Raw genomic sequence first — 2,321 nt, 5'->3', positions numbered from 1 at the left:
AGGCTCACATCGAGATACATTTAGGGGGACGTCTTTGGTTGTTGCAAGAAGACCGAAAGGCGGAAATACGACCGAAGCAGCTGAGTCGGAATCTCCTACGCCCGAGAACATGTCGAAGACAACCACGTCTGGACGAGCAATGGAGTGATACCACTTGGTAATTCAAAAACGCGCTAATGATGGACCAAGCTCAAAGCTAAACTGTTGATATTTCGTTAAATCTCAGCCACAGCAAGTTGTGGTCGCAAGACTCTAGTTTTGCTAGGTGTACTTGGAGCGTGAACGCACAGTTTGTACGATAAAGATGACGAATGAGCCCAACTTCTAATAATAAAGAGATTATTATCTTTTCCGCGGTGTCTTCTTATCCCCCCTCCCTCTGACTGTTTGCCCGACGATCTCCTCCAGTAAGCTGTTTCTGACATGAAGCCCCACTTATCCAGAACACCCGCCACCATCACAACCTTCATCTCCATCTCCGCCGTACCTTCATCCAGAATCGTGCTCTCCGTGGTGAAGGTCGCAAATGTGAACTCTTCGAGTTCACGGTGGGGCATAGTGGCAAATGTCTAGTTTACAGTTAAACTAAACAACCCATGGCTCTTACTCCTCCCTTGTGAAAACAATACTACCTGCAGTAAGTCTGCATACCTAGCACCATTTGTAAAAATCATTCGTGTCCAAAAAATTACAAGCACTCTACTGTAATACTAAATGGCAGGCCTTCCTTCGTTCCTGTAGTTTTTTACTTGATTTTTTTTAAACCGATGTCGTAGCGCTCTTGCCCTGCAATAAACCAGCAGAAGATTTAGCAGAGTCTCCATCTTCCGAGTCAGTGTCACTGTGTTCGGCTACCTTCTCGTGTTCTCCCGCGGCGAGGCTTGCGAGTTTGCGAGAAATCCTCTGCGCCAGCAACTGCGACGGATATTCCACGAGGTGATACGATATTGTCGCTAGCATGATCACCAGAGCGAAGATGGAGAAGGTCCGGTCGTAATAGTTGGCTTGGTACTTGATAGGCTTGGTGAAGATCACGAACACGTGCAGAAGGTAAACGGAGAAACTGATCTTGCCCAAGTAGCGTAGCACGACCCATTCGAAGATTTCTGCCACAGTGGACGGCCGAATCATCTCGATCACAATCAACAGTGACAACTTGACGCTCGTGAACGGCATGATATACCGCGTGTCAGGCGGTAGTGGCATACCCAGCCAGTTGAAGAACAAACCGCGAAAAACTACACTAAGGTAGGCTGCAATCAACACTGCCTCCACAATTCGAAGCGCGACAATGTGCGGAGTGAGGAACTTGAAGCCGCTGGACTTAATCCACGTATCCACCTTCACGAAGATGACAGCAGCCATCGAGCCTGCCACAAACGTTGGCAGGTGGGCGCTCAGAGGCTGACGGTAGAAGTTGTCTCGGATCGTGTATAGACCCTCGTGAATGACCCAGGCATACAGTGGAATGAACGACATCCACCAGAAACGCCCCATCTTGAGCACGGCGAGAACAAACGCAGGTAGGATGAAGTAGTACGAGATCTCGAGGGGTAGAGTCCACAGCAAATAGTGTCGATGTTCCGGATGAAAAGTGAGAGTTTGGAACAGATTAAAGTCCTCGGGCTTCTTCACTAAATAGTACTGATTCTTGTACTCGAACGGCATGAGCCACAGTGTAATTGACAACAGAGCGAACAGCGGGTACACTCGAAAGAACCGCTTCGAGAAATAGTCGATCAGTGTGAGCCCCCACTTTCGGTAGGATGCCGCCTCGGCGATCAACTTGATGCTTTTCTTCATAAAAATCATGGTCAACAGGAACGAAGACAAGACGAAGAAGGCATCCACACCGACAGCGCCCATGAAGATGTCGTGCATATATCCAGAGTGCTGGGTCACTACAAACACTACCGCAGCTCCACGCACTCCATCCAAGAACAGAATCTTCGACACCGGTGACAACGGACGTTCGTTTGGCTTGTTACGTGGGAATCCTTCCTCAACCTTGGTTATTTTCGTGTTGTGGATTGTCGTATTGGAAGCCTTCTCTTGCAGCGGCACCTCCTGTTTGGTCCCGTCGTCTTCGATGACTTGGATTGCATGCATCATGATGTCTGTGGGGCTACCAAAGAATGCCGCAACAAGGCTTAGCCAGTGTGTTGGAAAGTCGAAGAATGAACTGTGTCCGCAAGCACAAGTATAGTCAACAGCACGGCTGGCTGGGATGACGGAAAAGGCTACTCGTTTCTAATCAAACGCGAAATCAATGCGGGATGGTACAGATTTGCCGTCGGCAATCATCTTGTCCGTACGGCAAA

The 2,321-nt window shown here is 48.9% G+C and overlaps 1 protein-coding gene across 1 annotated transcript; it reads right to left on the bottom strand.

Annotated features, from left to right (window-relative positions):
• Positions 1-759: 759 nt before the first annotated feature.
• PPTG_19923 (hypothetical protein) lies at positions 760-2,112 on the bottom strand (the record flags this gene model as incomplete). Its single annotated transcript, XM_008918524.1, has 1 exon — positions 760-2,112. One exon carries the CDS (start codon positions 2,110-2,112, stop codon positions 760-762), a length of 1,353 nt encoding a protein of 450 aa, XP_008916772.1.
• Positions 2,113-2,321: the final 209 nt, after the last annotated feature.

This window comes from Phytophthora parasitica (assembly GCF_000247585.1).
Source record: "Phytophthora parasitica INRA-310 unplaced genomic scaffold supercont2.224, whole genome shotgun sequence".
NCBI lineage: Eukaryota > Oomycota > Peronosporomycetes > Peronosporales > Peronosporaceae > Phytophthora > Phytophthora nicotianae.
Note: the sequence above shows the minus strand (reverse complement) of the source record. Positions and strands in the feature narration are given on the sequence as shown.